The sequence below is a fragment of the Tachysurus fulvidraco genome, chromosome 26, assembly GCF_022655615.1.
Source record: "Tachysurus fulvidraco isolate hzauxx_2018 chromosome 26, HZAU_PFXX_2.0, whole genome shotgun sequence".
NCBI classification, from domain to species: domain Eukaryota; kingdom Metazoa; phylum Chordata; class Actinopteri; order Siluriformes; family Bagridae; genus Tachysurus; species Tachysurus fulvidraco.
Window position 1 is genome coordinate 2,478,071 of NC_062543.1, and position 15,609 is coordinate 2,493,679.

Below are 15,609 nucleotides of genomic sequence, written 5' to 3' on the forward strand. Positions count from 1 at the left end.
ATCTCATGACGTTTCTTACAGTATGTCATTTGACCGGTGAGCAACAACAAGGCAGTATCCCAAACAGCTCATTGTTTCCTTTCTAGGCGCACTACATAAGACAAGACACTGTTTTGTACACCCTAACTAGTGCACACTTTGTTTGAAAATGAAGCGGATTGGGACCAAGCCGCTAAGTTTCATTCCTGCTAGCCGGTTCAGTGTGTATGCTAGTGCAACACAGCAGTAAGTAAAGAGCTGTTTCAGCTGTGATATTATAGAAAATATTTAAGTTGATTTTAACAATAAACAATAACAGATGTTCTATGTGCTAATAACAAGTCATGAAATTTTTTTGTTATTTATAAGCGACAAAGTTAGTTTTGCTAGCTGAGTCAGTAGAACTAGCTTACGGATATTTCAACAAACAAAAATACTATTGTTGCTTTTCTAGATATTATAATATTGTGGTATTCATACGACAGTCAAGGTTTAGTTTAGGTAGGTAATGAATTAAAATGAATTAATGTTTGTTTAATGTTTCACTTTCCTTTCTTGGGTGTTGAAAGTGCAAGAACTAAAAGTGACAAGATAATCAGTGTCTTTTAAGTAAAATAAAAAATTAATGTAGTTAACGTTTGACACGAGGATATTTGTTTAAAAAATGTTAAAAAATATACCTGTTCCATGCTCTATCTATCTATCTATCTATCTATCTATCTATCTATCTATCTATCTATCTATCTGCCTATCTATCTGTCTATCTATCTGTCTATCTATCTGTATCTATCTGTCTGTCTGTATCTTCTGTCTGCCTGTCTGTCTCTCTCTCTCTCTCTCTCTATCTATCTATCTATCTATCTATCTATCTATCTATCTATCTATCTCTGTCTACCTATCTGTCTGTCTGTCTCTACCTGTCTGTCTGTCTGTCTGTCTGTCTGTCTGTCTATCTATTTATCTCTCTGTTTGTCTACCTATTCATATGTCGTTCTGTTTCTCTGTTTGTTTTTAATATAATATGTTGTCATCGCCTCTCTAAAGTTAAGGTTTTTCTCTTACAAGGTTGTCATGTCTCGGTCAAACTCCACCGCTTGGAAAGCACACACGAACCCGTCAAAGACGTCTAGTTCATTAAAAGCCAAAGGGCTGAAAGACATCAGGGTCAATGAAGAAGTTAAGATTGCGGTGAACATTGCGCTGGAGAGGTTCCAGTACAGCGACCAGAGAGGTGTGTTTTAGTCTAAATGGATCAGAAGGGACCATCAGGCAATATCTAATCAGATGTTCAGAATGGAAATGCAAAGAATGTAATGTAAAATACTTTCTTATGTACACACAGAGATGGAGTTTCCTTCTTCGCTGACCAGCACAGAGAGAGCATTCGTACATCGCCTCGCACAATCTCTGGGTTACGTTTCAAAAAGCAGAGGGTAAGTGTGTGTACCTGAGATTACTGTCTTAATAAAATAAAATAAAATATTCTTGTTATTGTGTTACTACCTGTACCTGTGCTGTTACAGTAAAAGAATACACCGTGTTCTCACGATATGGAAGAAGGACTGTCCAGAGTCAGCTCAGTCCGTTATGACCTTTAACCTTACCCACAACTCCAAGCTTGTGGTTCAAAACCTGCTGCAGAGGTTCCCAATTACCAGTAAAGAGCGTACTGATCTGCTCCAACGCACCGAGAGAGGGCTCGTGGCTTCTCCAGAAGCTGCTGGTAAACGATTATTCAGCATCTTTCTACTCTTATTTTGAACCATCGTTGTTACAGACTAACAGTACAGGCTGCAGTTGATTTCGCTCAATTACTGGAGCTGTGATTACAGAACATGAAATCTGTCCTGATTTTATTTCATAATATACATTTGTGAAAAGTTAAGAAAATAATGTAGCAAAAAAAATTATAAAAATAAATACAAATCATTAATATGTAATTAAAAAAATTATATTACAAATATTGTATATTCATATGAAACAAAAAAGTTAAAATTGTTTAAAAAAAATAATAAATAGTAAAATAATAATAAAAAATGAATAGTATTTATGAAATAAAAAATCAAACATTTATGTATTACAAATATTATCTATTAATATGAAACAAAAAAGTTAAAATTGTTTTTAAAAAAAATAATAAATAGTAAAATAATAAATAATAAAAAATGAATAGTATTTATTAAAAATTTATGAAGAAAAGAGTTAAAATAATTAAACACATTAATAATAAGAAATTGTGATGTATGTATTTATCAAGGAATATGAGAAAAATATATTATAATATATTTAACATTAAACATTTTCCCCCAGGTAATGGAAGAGACAAGAACAGGATGGGTGGGCCCCTAAATAACAAAATCCCTCAGGTCCCTCAGAAGAGAGGCCCCTCTGAGCTCGAATCCTTTCGGAGATCGCTGCCCGTCTACGAGCGGCAGGAGGAGATTGTAACCACCATCAAGGAGAACCAGGTGGTGCTGATTGTGGGTGAAACGGGCTCAGGAAAAACCACCCAGGTGGGCGCACATGTACAGCTGTGTGAATTATAATTATAACTGAGTGCTTTAGAAGTGCCTAAAGAAAATAAGCTGACCTCTACTGCATGTGGTTTTTAGATTCCTCAATTCCTGCTGGACGACTGCAGCCAAAAAGGAAATCCCTGTCGCATCTACTGTACGCAGCCCAGAAGGTTGGCTGCCATTGCTGTGGCGGAGCGAGTGGCAGCAGAGAGAGGAGAGAGCGTCGGTCAGACCATCGGATATCAGATCCGGTTGGAGAGCAGGTAGAAATACGAAACACATTTCAGTGTATTTACTTTTACTTTTCATTAGTTTGGGTGTCTACTGCGAACATTAACAAAAAAAAATAAAAAATGTAATTAACAATTAACTAAAAAAATAAGGTATCAATCTATCATCTATCGATCTGTCTAACCCAGGGGTCGGCAACCCGCGGCTCCGGAGCCGCAAGTGGCTCTTTCATCCCTCTGCTGCGGCTCCCTGTAGATTTGGAAAATAAAAATTTAATTTAAATATATTTTATTTTAGTGAGTTAGTTAGTTTAAAAAAAAAGTAATTCTAAGATTATGATGCTCTTGTAACATTAAAATAAACCGTGTTTAATTTTTTTGTCGCTCAAAATATGCGTCATAACTGCCGACTTGTGAAATCCGACACACAGAAGCAGACGCATTTTTGGTTTGTTGCAGCCGACAAGTTAAAATTTTGATGTCATGCAGGGCTGTCAAGTGTCACGCATTGAAAGTGACAGTCACGCATTTGGATCTTTTATCACGCTCTAAACATCGTATTTCTCATGCAGAAAAACTTTTTGACTTTTTATCATATATTTAATAAGCTGCAGCGCCCAAAATGTATCAGTCCGCACCGCTGTCTGGAACCGTGCAGGAATCAAGCGCGTCTCCCCTGAAGTTATTAGTCGAGCCTGACACTTATCAGCCAATCAAAAAAGTGGCTACACAATAGCCAATCAGAAAATAGCAATATCTGGGAAAGATTTAACCCAACAACCAATGAAAAAAATGGGGTTGCGTGGGGGTTGGAGATGTCACGCTTGCCTGTCTTCAAAACTTGAGAGCCGAAGAGGACTCAATTATACATTGAACATTTTATTTGAAAGTAACCTTCAACCCAGCGTCTTTTTACTTAAGGTTAGTTCAAACTGTTCAAAATATTTTTGTTTGCCTGCAGAAATAAAATTTCGTTTACTCGGTAGCAGTTAATTGATTTCATAAATGCAACACACTACAGTCTTTTTCTATACTTTCCATGAAGGTAAAAAAACGACATATGCAGTGTTCTCTTCATTTTAGATGTCAAATGGGTTTTGTGGCTCCCTGTGTTTTTTTTCTGTGGGAAACGGGTCCAAATGGCTCTTTGAGTGTTTAAGGTTGCCGACCCCTGGTCTAACCTTTACATAAGTCTAATTCAAGACAGTCCATCTGTCCTTTTTATTTAGAACGTCCATCCATCCGTCTGTCAAGCCAAGCGTTTAATTAAAAAAAAAAGAAACTATAGCACTTAGCATTATTATATTTGTACCTCTAACTCTCTTATTTATTGATTTACATGAAATATCTTTTAACATACTGAATATGGACCGCACAAAGTTTCAGTGATGATCAAGCCTTGTTCTCTTTTGTCCAGAGTTTCTCCCAAGACCTTACTAACGTTCTGCACAAGTGGCGTGTTGCTCAGAACGCTGATGGCCGGAGACACCATCCTCTCCCCCGTCACACACGTCATTGTGGTAAACACTCAATTTTGATTATTCGTATTCTGCTGATGTCAGTACAGTGTCAGCACTTATAACTCTGTTATCGGGAGTGTATTTTAAGTGGTAATTGTTCAAAACATCATTTTGACACACTATTGATATTAATTGCTTGGCATTCAAGGAAAAACAGCCTTATCAAGGCCTCACGAACGCTGTGTGTTTATGTACCTCGCTTTGTCTTAGGACGAGGTCCACGAGCGAGACGGCTTGACGGATTTTCTCCTGACCAAGATTCGGGACGTGCTCCAGAAGATGCCTTCTCTGAAGCTCATTCTCTCCAGTGCTGCCCTGGATGTGGATCTTTTCATCAGATACTTTGGCCTTTGCCCAATTATTTACAGTGAGTAAAATAAATAACATCCAAATGCGTAATTCATTATTTTGTAGTTCCGTTAGAAAACCATATCGCCAATATTTGGAGACACCATAGAATATCCTGATTTTTAAACACATGAATGAATCTTTCTATGTTTTTCAATATTCATTAAACAGCCAAATGTTTTAAGATACCTTTATGCTGTAGTTAAGGGACGGCCATATGATGTAAAAAGCGTCTTTCTGGAGGACATTTTGCGAACCACTGGCTACACAAACAAGGAGATGGCCAAATATAAGTCAGAAATCCAAAAAGGTGAGTTATATATAATCAGCATGGTTGATTCGATATTTTTTTGCGATGCCGTCAACACCGTCATTCGTTCATGTCCCTGTGTATGTGCTTTGTGCAGAAGCGAAGCAGCAGACGTCTCTTACAGAGTGGTGTGAGGTAAAAGCAGGCGCGTCACCGCCAGAGTCTCAGAAAAAACAGCATTCTGACACCGTCCTGCCGGACACTGAGCTGCTGGACAGCGGAGGGGACAGTGTCTTCTGCCAGATGGTAATTTTTTTTCAGCGAGCTCCGTTATTGTTTTGTGTTTTTTGGAACGATTGGGCCTGATATCAGTCCTTATGCCTGTATATCCAGAGCGAAAAAGACGTGACCTCGCTGGAGCCGTGGCTGGTGAAGGAAATGGACAGTTGCATCTCGACCATCTTTCTGCAGCAGGATGCTGGTGCCTTTGTGCAGCTTTTTAACCTGATAGTCAACGAGAACGTTAGCGGTACGGAGCTTATAGACTCAGTCGCGCATACACACTACTATCAGCTTTAAAAGCTCACAGGTAGATTTCATACTTACCGTGGTATATCACGTTAACGTGCATGCGTCTGTTTCAGTGGACTACAGGCACTGCGAAACGAGTGCCACACCTCTGATGGTGGCTGCAGGGAGAGGCTTCATCACCCAGATGGAGCAGCTCTTAAGCATGGGGGCCAACGTGCACCTTAAAGCTTCTAATGGCTGGTGAGGATAAAGCTGAACTTGAATATAAATATACAGTAGTAGTACATTTTTCATTTGAAGCAGTAGCCTATACAGCGGTAAGCTACAATAAAAGTTAATCTAACATATGAAGCATTAACAGTGTTCAGATTATTATTAGAATTTTATTTTTATGATCGGTGACCAGAACAACACACTCAGTCATTCTGTTCTGGGGAAATAATTAGGGCCTTTTACACCTGGTCACTTCGTGTGTTTTGTCTCTGATCCGATAGCTCTCTGATTTGTTAAAACTGTTCCATTTACATCAGGCCACATAAACGCGTCTGAGCGAATCGGATATCGATCCGATCTTTCTACTCCCACCCAAAATGCAAATATATTTTACCTCATTTCCGGGGTAATTGAAACGGAACACGCTTTGGTCTGTGCGGTTTTCAGAACGCAATCGAAAAGAAGGCAAAAAACTGGTTACGACGGTTATGCTACAGAAAACAGCGTTTGTTGCGTTTTTGCTGGCGCATTTTAAGCCCCGACGAGACGCCTGGGTGAAAGATCATCCGTCTCAAAAATGTTTCAGAGGGCATTTAGACCTGGTCTTTTTACCATCGGCTAGCTATCGGATCACAGAACACGCATGAAGTGACCAGGTGTAAAAAGCCCCTTAGTTACAGTACCACCCTATGATGTGGTGTTTTTTTTTTTTGTTTCTTTTTTTTTTAAAGCAGCTTTAATAAATCATTCGCTCTATCATCTTTTTCTTTACTTTAGTCTTGAAGTTTATTTTTTTTAAAAAGCACGTTATCAAGAAACATTAATATGCATCACGTCTGTCCTAAAGATGTCAAAACCTGATATCTAAATGTACAGATTTATCCCTGAATTTAAACCCGACACTGGAGACTCCTTCCATACACGTTAAATCAAAATCTTACAGAAAGCTTTACACTTAATCTGCTTATATAAGGCTTACAGTATATTCATATTTTATATGTTAAATATTTTGGAATACCTAAAATATCACATTCAGAACTACCGACATCAGTCAACACCACCTGACCAATCAAAATCGTTCGTTTAACTGCGACATGGTATAGAAAGGATAACTAGCATTTAATAAGTGTCGGATAATATGTTTTTTTATTTATAAATTTTATAAATTATGTTTATTTATTTCAGGACTGCTCTTGACTGGGCTAAACAATTCAACCAGACTGAAGCTGTAGATCTGCTAGAGTCACACATGTGAGTGTTTTCAACACCGTTGACGAATAAATAAAAAATAATAATAATAATCCGATAAGTACATGTTCGTATTCATCTAATAAACCCTGATAAAGTAGATCTCCGTAGTCAACGCCTCAGCAAGGACGAAGAACACGATTCAATCCGAATTATATTTATATAATCCGTGTAGTTCGTCTCTGGAGGCAGGTCATTTGGACGAGTCCTCCCTGGTGCAGTCACACAGCGAGGAGCTCAGCGCTCAGGACCAGGAGCTTCTCAAAGCTTACCACCACAGCTTCGATGATGAGAAGGTGGACCTGGATCTCATCATGCACCTGCTCTTCAACATCTGTCAGAGCTCCGATGAAGGTGAGAGTAAAGTCGAAGATCTGGAGTTTCTCGATGGGTTATGAAGACACACACCGTAAAAAATCTGCATTTTATAATCGTTAGCGTTGAACGGTTATTAATTTTGCACACACACACATCTAGAAATGCATTTTTATAGTTTCTATCTGTCCTTTTATTGCTCCCACTGGGACCTGTGCCACTAAGAATGTTCGATTAATCCGCGTGTTCGTCTTCTCCGTCCCTAGGTGCAGTCTTGATATTTTTGCCAGGATACGATGAGATTGTTGGACTGCGGGACCGCATCCTTTTCGACGATAAAAGATTCGCAGATCATCAGCAGAGGCGTGTTTATTTTACACGGATCTCTTCAATGCAACATGCAAAATTGTGTTCACGCTTCATTTACTTGTGATGTTATGTATTTGTTCAGGTACCAGGTGTTCACCCTACACTCCAACATGCAGACTGCAGATCAGAGGAAAGTTTTGAAACCAGCTCCATGCGGAGTTCGCAAAATTGTGAGCAGACTCAATTTTGGACTCTCTATCGTGTTAATGTTCTCTACCGCTTCATATCTTTACGATCGCTCCTTTTTTTTCCCCCTGTAAGATTCTCTCAACTAACATCGCTGAAACAAGCATCACCGTCAACGACGTCGTCTTTGTCATCGACTCTGGCAAGGTTAAAGAGGTAGGACTTAATAAAATAAAAAATAAAAAAATTATTTATTACTTCTTGTTACATCTCAGATACATTAATAATTTTTTATATATATATATATATTTTTTGTGTTTTTTCTGACAGAAAGCTTTCGATTCCCTAAATCACGTGACCATGCTGAAGATGGTGTGGATATCAAAAGCAAGTGCAATACAGCGTAAAGGAAGGTGCTGTAACGTTTTTAAAAAAAAAATCACAACTAAATTTCTTGTCTAGAAATTTAATACACACACACACTGGCCTTTGACTACCAGGTCTAGTAGAACCCAAAACCGAGCCTGCCCGGGCTCATCCTGATTCGAGCAATCCCCTTGAAAACGGCTGAGATGCCACTTGAAACACTTGGATACCGATACAGCTGACTAGCAGCACTCAAGCAACACAGGTAACGGGCTGAAAATCACTCTACATTTTATGTCTGTTTACTTTCTCTGTGTTTTAGAGCTGGACGCTGCAGGCCAGGGATCTGTTTCCGTCTGTACAGCCGGCTGCGCTTCAATAACATGCTGGAGTATCAGGTCCCTCAGTTACTGCGTATGCCTCTGCAGGTAAGTCACACACAGGTACTCTCTGGTCCAGAGATGATAAATCCACTGGGTCAAAGTGAGCAAATAATAGTTGATCTCTCTCTCTCACACTCTCTCTCTCTCTCTCTCTCTCACACACTCTTTCTCACTATCTCTCTGTCTGTCTCTCTCTCTCACTGTCTCTCTCTCTCTGTCTCACTGTCTCTGTCTCACTGTCTCACTGTCTCTCGCTCTGTCTCACTGTCTCTCTCTCTGTTGCACTGTCTCTCTCTCTGTCTCTCTCTCCTCTCTCACGCTCTCTCTCTTATCTCTTTCTATCTCTGTCTCTCTTTGTCTGTCTTTATGTTTTAGGAACTCTGTCTTCACACTAAACTTTTGGCCCCTTTTACCTGCTCCATTGCTGAGTTCCTTGCCAAAGCCCCAGAGCCACCACCCTTACTCACAGTCAAGAGCGCTGTGCAGATGCTTAAGGTATTAACCAGGAATATTCATTATAATGGTGTTCTACACCGTCCCACCGTACTGAATTATTTATTATTTTGCTGTTTGACCAGTTAATCTGAAACTTATATCAAATTCTACTTGTTTTATTCTAAGACCATAGACGCCATGGACCCATGGGAGGACCTGACCAAACTGGGCTTCCACCTAGCAGACCTCCCTGTGGAGCCACACCTGGGGAAGATGGTGCTATGCGCAGTGGTGCTGAAGTGCCTGGACCCGATCCTCACCATCGCCTGCATGCTGTCCTACAGGGAGCCCTTCGTGCTACCATCTCAGGCTTCACAAAAACGAGCCGCCATGCTGTGCAGGAGATGCTTCTCTGCAAACACCTTCAGTGATCACATGGCCTTGCTCCGTGCTTTTCAGGTAGACACCATTCACTACCTGACAATTTACCAGACAGATTTTGTAATACAAAATAATGTGGTTCGGTGGTCTTGAGATTATTTTGGGATTTGTCGCTATGCACGAATCGAAAGGCTTTTATTTCTTTTCGGACAGAAAAAGAGCAATAAAACTGCAGTTTATGAAAAAAAAAAATCCAGTATTCGATTTATATATAAAAGGCTTCCAATATAAAAGGCTGATTTCTAATCCTTACAGCAACTCGGATATGTTTTCAGCGATAAATCGAAACTGGCCTTGCAATCTAGACCAAGATGAAGATGAACTGATCTTTAGGCAGCTTGAAATACTTTCTAGGAGCTTGTTTTATCTGAGATTTTTGTTTCTGATGTATGATGTGTGTGTTGTATCTCAGGCATGGCAGAAAGCACGCAGCGATGGCTGGGAGAGGTCTTTCTGTGAGAAGAACTTTCTATCACAGGCTACAATGGAAATCATCATGAGGATGCGCACCCAGCTGCTCGGCCAACTCCGTGCCATAGGTACGCTAACAACAATCCAGGAGCCAATAAGAGCAAGGTTTTAGCTTTGAGAAACAAATGTATATTGCAGACTAGGATTGAAACAGCTTCTCTTGTCTTATCACCCAGTATTAAAATAGTATGAAAAGTTACACAGCATCACTGTTATTTCATTATAGTTTAAAGGTGGGGTCTCTGATTTTTGAGAAACGCTTCAGAAAACTGAGTCGGGCCGACAAAAATCAAAACAAACGTGTAGCCAATGAGCAGAAAGGGGCGGGTCTTGTCAATATGGGCGGAGAGAGTGTTCAGTACGCATGTGTGACATTAGCAGAAAGCAGTTTTAGCATTGACATGGAGGATAAAAACAAAGAAAGAAAGCGCAGAAAGGCTTACGATAAGGTAAGAAGTAGGACGTGTTAATATAGGATCAGCTTTCCAGCGCTGGAGAGAACTGAAGGAGCAGGAAGTTGGCCACATATTCACAGGTTGGAGTTTCCCGAGTCAATAACTCCTGAGCTAAACGCTGTTACTACACAAATAACACCTCTTTTCTATCGTAGTAATGTAGAGAGGCAGCTACAACCGCGTTTTGTGTAGTAACAGCGTTTAGCTCAGGAGTTATTGACTCGGGAAACTCCGACCTGTGAATATGTGGCCGACTTTACTTAAGACGCCGAGGCGTTTTTTTCCTTCTCGATAGGTGAGTAACGTTGGTTTTGCTTTGTTACACAGAACTAATATATGCCTTTGTCCTTTACATGATTATGATTGTGTGTCATTTTTGCTTGTTTGTTTATCTGCAATTGTATTGTTCTTCCCTTCAGCTATGATAAAGACACGTTTCTTTCCAGTAGTTGCCTGGGTTACGTATGTATGTGTGGGCGGAGCTATAAATACAGGGGTGGGACCCATTTGGTTTGTTTTGGTGATTTTCTATGTCAACATTGGCTTTCAAAAATCAGAGACCCCACCTTTAACACGTACTCTGCCTTTCAGGATTTGTTCGTGCTCGGGGTTGCAACGATATCAGGGATGTAAATCTAAACTCTGAGAACTGGGCAGTGGTGAAGGCAGCACTCGTATCGGGCATGTACCCTAACCTGATCCTCATAAACCGTGACAAGCAAACACTCCGAGGTGCCAAAGAGAAGAAGGTTCGCTTCCACCCTGCATCCATCCTGAGCCAACCCCAATACAAGGTCAGTTTCAGCCATAATAAAACCATCCACTTTTTCTTAGCTGACGGATGTACGTAAGTCTGCCTTTATATCGTCAAATTTCCTTCTTCAGATCCCTCCAGCTAACTCTCAAGCAGTTGCAGTTCAGTCTCTGCCCACAGACTGGTTGATCTACGACGAGATGACACGAGCACACAGGATAGCCAGCGTGCGCTGCTGCACCGCGGTCACTCCGATCACCGTCGCTGTGTTTGGAGGTTGTGCCAAACTGCCCAGCACAGCACTTCAGGAACCTTCTACACCTCATGGTAACTCACTATCTTCACAGAATTTATTTATTTCACAGAAATCTTTACTCAAACATTTGTGTTTGTGTTGATTCCTAGTGTTGGTCAATGCTCTGGGTGAGGACAGCGATAGTGAGAATGAGACCCGCTCCACAGATCAGCTGGCTCAGATGAAGATCGACGAGTGGCTTAACTTCAAACTGGATCCGGAGGTTGCTTTCAGTTATACTTACTGCTCTTTATTTCTTTGCTAATCTCTAGAACGTGTAGGTTTTTTTTCCTTTCTTTGCCTCTTTTTGGGAAATACTGATACTTCCTTTTTTTTTTTTTGCATCACCTTTTCTCTCGTTTCTAAAGATGGTGTCTATAGTGTTCCAGCTGAGGCAGCGTTGGCATAGCCTGTTTCTAAGGAGAATACAATGCCCTTCAAAGCCGTGGTCCCAGCTGGATGAGGCGACGATCCGGGCCGTGGTGTCGGTGCTGAGCAGTGAAGAGCAAGCAGCTGGCCTGCAGCAGCCCACGGGTATCGGCCAGAGACCCAAACCCATAAGCACAGAGGAGCCTCAGCATCAGTTAAACAGCTGGAAGAGTAACAGACACAGGAGCGGCATGGAGCAGAGCTATGAGGCTCCCACACCAGATAGGTAAGACTTCCAGAAAGATAACAACATGCTCATACTAATAGACTACATTTTGAGCAAGAGGAACATTGTGTAAATTTGATTTATTTAGTTGTTTGTTTATTTTTACAAAACTCTTTTTTTCTTTTGTAGATCTCCAAAAGCACCGACTGCCGTCTCTCAGTCCAAGAGCCAAAGAGATAAAGGTGCTGCCTTTTCCAAACGTTCAGCTGATGACCATCTCCCAGTAAAGTCAGACAGCCCCAGCTTGTCCAGTCCTAGCGCCAGTCCCTCATCCACTTCCTCAGCAAAAGAACTGGCTGCTCTTATGTCACCTTTAACTGGGGTGAGTAAAACTTCTTCTTTTTAGTCTCTTTTTAAAAAAAATGTATTTATATATTTTACTTTGAATTGATCAAACAAGTAGCACATGGTTAAAAATAATAAAACAGAATAATAATTAAAATCTCATCGATATCCATTAAGGAGTGTCGTTAGGGGCCGAAGATCCTGTAATCCAATTCGGTTTTGTTCGATATCAGACTTGTAACAATAGACTTTAGCATAGACTCTGTAGTCTGTTCCTGTTTTTGTTTTATGATATATTTATGTATTATATTTAATCTACTCCAGGTTTCCAAGTCACCATCGCCAAGGCTCAGACCTTCAGTGCGTTACTTCATCATGAAGAGCAGCAACATGAGGAACATCGAGCTCTCCCAGCAGAGGAGCATCTGGTCGACTACACCCAACAACGAGCACAAACTAAACCGAGCCTTTCAGGAGAGCAGCGCCGTCTTCCTTATCTTCTCCGTGCAAGGCTCCGGACACTTCCAGGTGCTCCATGAGAGTCGATAGAATTTAAAACTTCATTAGTTTAAAATAATTAAGAAATTCTGTTTCCGTGTTTTTTTTTTGTTGTTGTTGTTTTTTTACCTTTATAAATAGTCTTGTAATCTTGCGCTAATCTTGTTTTAATCGTGTACTAATAACACACAGGGTTACGCTCGGATGAGTTCGGAGATCGGATCGGAGCGATGTAAGGACTGGGGTGCTACCGGACTGGGAGGAGTCTTCAGTGTGGAGTGGATCCATAAAGAGAGTCTCTCATTTCAATGCACTCACCAACTCCTCAATCCCTGGAACGAAAACAAGAAAGTGCAGATCAGCCGAGACGGACAGGTGGGTCACGGTCAGGACAGATTGACCGGCGATGTCCTGGTTTCTAATTTCAATCCGCTCAGGGTTTCTTTCCACTACAGATCTTAAGAAGGTGGTCTCATAGGCAACAGCGTTACGTCCAAGGAGTCATTCAAGATTAAGTGCTCTGTTCTGAATGTCAACCAGTTCTGTCTGAAATGTCAGTGATGTCAGTTAACAGTGGATAAGTAAATTCATGCAGTTATCCGATCAGCTAATCACGTGATAGCAACTCAGCGTGTAGTCATGTACACACAGAGCTTCAGCTAATAATCACTCTATACAATCGAGCTGCACGTCAAGCCTTAAGGTAGATGGACTCCAACAGCAGAAAAGACACATCGATCCATTTCTGTCAGTCAGGAACAGAAATCTGTTCACGTAGAGTTTGGAAAAATGTTTATTTTGATGCATTCACAAACCTTTTTAATTTAGAGTGTGGGTGTGTGTGTTTGTGTCTGTGTGTGGGGGTGTGTGTATGTGTGTGGGGGTGTGTGTATGTGTGTGGGGGTGTGTGTATGTGTGTGGGGGTGTGGGGGTGTGTGTCTGTGTGTGGGGGTGTGTGTCTGTGTGTGGGGGTGTGTGTCTGTGTGTGGGGGTGTGTGTCTGTGTGTGGGGGTGTGTGTCTGTGTGTGGGGGTGTGTGTATGTGTGTGGGGGTGTGTGTATGTGTGTGGGGGTGTGTGTATGTGTGTGGGGGTGTGTGTCTGTGTGTGGGGGTGTGTGTCTGTGTGTGGGGGTGTGTGTCTGTGTGTGGGTGGGTGTGTGTCTGTGTGTGGGTGGGGGTGTGTGTCTGTGTGTGGGTGGGTGTGTCTGTGTGGGTGTGTGTGTGGGTGGGTGTGTCGGTGTGTGGGGGTGTGTGTCTGTGTGTGGGGGTGTGTGTCTGTGTGTGGGGGTGTGTGTCTGTGTGTGGGGGTGTGTGTCTGTGTGTGGGGGGGTGTGTCTGTGTGGGTGGGTGTGTCTGTGTGGGTGTGTGGGTGGGTGGGTGTGTCGGTGTGTGGGGGGGTGTGTCTGGGTGGATGTGTCTGTGGGTAGGTGTGTCTGTGGGTGTGTCTGGGTGGGTGTGTCTGTGGGTGTGTCTGGGTGGGTGTGTCTGTGGGTGGGTGTGTCTGGGTGGGTGTGTCTGTATGTCTGTGGGTGGGTGTGTCTGTGGGTGTGTCTGGGTGGGTGTGTCTGTGGGTCTGTGGGTGGGTGTGTCTGTGGGTCTGTGGGTGGGTCTGTGGGTGGGTGTGTGTGTGTGTGTGTGTGTGTGTGTGTGTGTGTGTGTGTGTGTGTATTTGAAGGAGTTGTATTTGTATTGTAAATTGTATTGTCTTTGTATGGTGTTTAGGAGCTGGAGCCTCAGGCTGCAGCACAGCTGTTACAACTCTGGAATTGCTTCTCCAGCAAACAGCAGCACGAGGTATGCAATGTTCCCTGTAAGTCTCTTCTTTTTAATGTAAACTTTGTGTATTCTACAGAACCTGCCCTGATCAGGACGCTCACAAAAACAGAGTCTAATACGCGGTTTCAACTGATTGGGCAGAGGCAACAGGTCAATTGTGACCTGTGGGGTTGTTTATCTAATAACACTCAGCTAACGGGGTTTTTTCGGGGGGGTTTTTCCTCATTCTCCAGCAGTGAAGAAGGATGTTGACAACACCAGTGTGACCATTCGACATCTCGTACCTCATCAGTAAGTGAAACGACACGGCACCGGGACCAGAAAACGTCACCTCTCTTCCTGTCTTTTCAAACTTATAACCGAGGTGTTCAGATTTTCCCATCCGAACCCGAGAGCCATAGATATTCCACTCTGAAATAAATGTTAACATTCAGTCCCATTCCAAACTACCGTTTACATCCATCCCATAATTAACAGCGTCAGCATTTCCTCTAGCATGGTTCATTTTAAACTGCACTATATTTCTGTACGTTCTAACGTTCCTCTGCTGTCAGATTCGCACAGACAGATAAATTAACACTATGTTCACGTTGTCGAGTTTTTTTTTTTTTTTTATTATTATTATTATAATACAAGTTTTATGTAATCACAAGAAATTCTCTATAGAGATGATCTTTTGTGAAATAGTGATTATTATGATAGAAGAATTTGCCTCCAGACTCTACAAATGGCTTCTGTCTCTCTCCTCATGAACTTTACCAGCTCTGCGATTTAAATAAAAACTGAGGGGGGAAATAATTCAGAGAACTTTAGCCAGTAAATAAATGATTTCGTTGGGTTGTTTTTAAAAAAATACATTTTCAGTCATTCCGCCGTTGATCTTAAGAGAGCCGTTCTTCGATCATTTCTTCTTCTCATCTGTTGGCTCGGTTTATTATCCTGTTTTGCACTAAAATGAAGATAACTAGCTGTAATGTTCACCAGTGCATGGTTTTATGTCAGATTTGAAGTTGTGATGTTATTTAATGTCTAAAAACAATAAAGTTCTGTTTCACCTTTTGAGAACGCTTTTCTTTTTTTTTCTTTATCGTATTTTTTTTTTTTTTTTTTTTTTAAACATCGTGTGAATCACAAACCGACAAGACCAACA

The 15,609-nt window shown here is 41.4% G+C and overlaps 1 protein-coding gene across 2 annotated transcripts; it reads left to right on the forward strand.

Annotated features, from left to right (window-relative positions):
- Positions 1 to 92: 92 nt before the first annotated feature.
- LOC113636593 (3'-5' RNA helicase YTHDC2) lies at positions 93 to 15,518 on the forward strand. 2 transcript variants are annotated; one of them, XM_027136786.2, is made up of 31 exons: positions 93 to 225; positions 1,045 to 1,210; positions 1,322 to 1,412; positions 1,503 to 1,702; positions 2,290 to 2,492; positions 2,592 to 2,758; positions 4,143 to 4,245; positions 4,456 to 4,612; positions 4,796 to 4,903; positions 5,001 to 5,149; positions 5,237 to 5,372; positions 5,488 to 5,614; positions 6,773 to 6,838; positions 7,011 to 7,189; positions 7,417 to 7,513; positions 7,602 to 7,689; positions 7,781 to 7,861; positions 7,976 to 8,058; positions 8,334 to 8,439; positions 8,770 to 8,889; positions 9,016 to 9,288; positions 9,683 to 9,809; positions 10,788 to 10,990; positions 11,082 to 11,277; positions 11,356 to 11,468; positions 11,614 to 11,900; positions 12,030 to 12,222; positions 12,510 to 12,713; positions 12,876 to 13,058; positions 14,406 to 14,477; positions 14,693 to 15,518. In XM_027136786.2, the coding sequence occupies exons 2-31, from the start codon at positions 1,051 to 1,053 to the stop codon at positions 14,696 to 14,698; spliced, it is 4,278 nt and encodes a 1,425-aa protein (XP_026992587.1). In that variant the 5' UTR covers positions 93 to 225; positions 1,045 to 1,050; the 3' UTR covers positions 14,699 to 15,518. The 2 variants fall into 2 exon arrangements, with proteins under 2 accessions (XP_026992587.1, XP_026992588.1); XM_027136787.2 differs by having other exon boundaries at positions 14,696 to 15,518.
- Positions 15,519 to 15,609: the final 91 nt, after the last annotated feature.

Coding starts and splice junctions, on each gene's coding strand:
- LOC113636593 (XM_027136786.2), top strand. CDS start 1,051: ATGTCTCGGTCAAACTCCACCGCTTGGAAAGCACACACGAACCCGTCA. Junction 8,059..8,333: donor GCAATACAGCGTAAAGGAAG/GTGCTGTAACGT, acceptor TCTGTGTTTTAG/AGCTGGACGCTGCAGGCCAG. Junction 10,991..11,081: donor TGAGCCAACCCCAATACAAG/GTCAGTTTCAGC, acceptor TTCCTTCTTCAG/ATCCCTCCAGCTAACTCTCA.